Raw genomic sequence first — 396 nt, 5'->3', positions numbered from 1 at the left:
TCAAGCATTAAGCTGAGCTGTATTAGTGTTACTGGAGTTGTGTCTTCGTGTGCTGATCACAAACAGAATCCCAACTGCTATAAGAATAGCAAACACAAAACCGGTAGGAATTCCAGTCATCCCACCACGTCCAAGTCCAATCCCACCACCTTCTGGTGGTGATAAACTTTCATATGCAAGATTTGACTGCACGTTCGATGCTCTAGGAAATTCAGAACAATCTGATGAATCACATAAATTTTCATTACTAGCGGTTTGTTGTTGAGCTTTTGGGTGAAAAAATGAGTATGCTTCTGGTGAGAAAGGAACAGGGCTTTCATTAGTGAGAGCTCTATCTTGAGAATTAATAATGAATGGTAAGCAAACAACAAGAAGCAAGAAAACTGAACAAGCCAT

General features: G+C 39.9%; 1 protein-coding gene across 1 annotated transcript; it reads right to left on the bottom strand.

Annotated features, from left to right (window-relative positions):
* On the bottom strand, positions 1 to 396 carry LOC132617617 (uncharacterized). Its single transcript, XM_060332668.1, has one exon. The coding sequence runs from the start codon at positions 394 to 396 to the stop codon at positions 1 to 3; it is 396 nt and encodes a 131-aa protein (XP_060188651.1).

This window comes from Lycium barbarum, chromosome 1 (genome assembly GCF_019175385.1).
Source record: "Lycium barbarum isolate Lr01 chromosome 1, ASM1917538v2, whole genome shotgun sequence".
NCBI lineage: Eukaryota > Viridiplantae > Streptophyta > Magnoliopsida > Solanales > Solanaceae > Lycium > Lycium barbarum.
The sequence above is the reverse complement of the archived record's forward strand: the minus strand, read 5'-3'. Positions and strand labels throughout refer to the sequence as shown.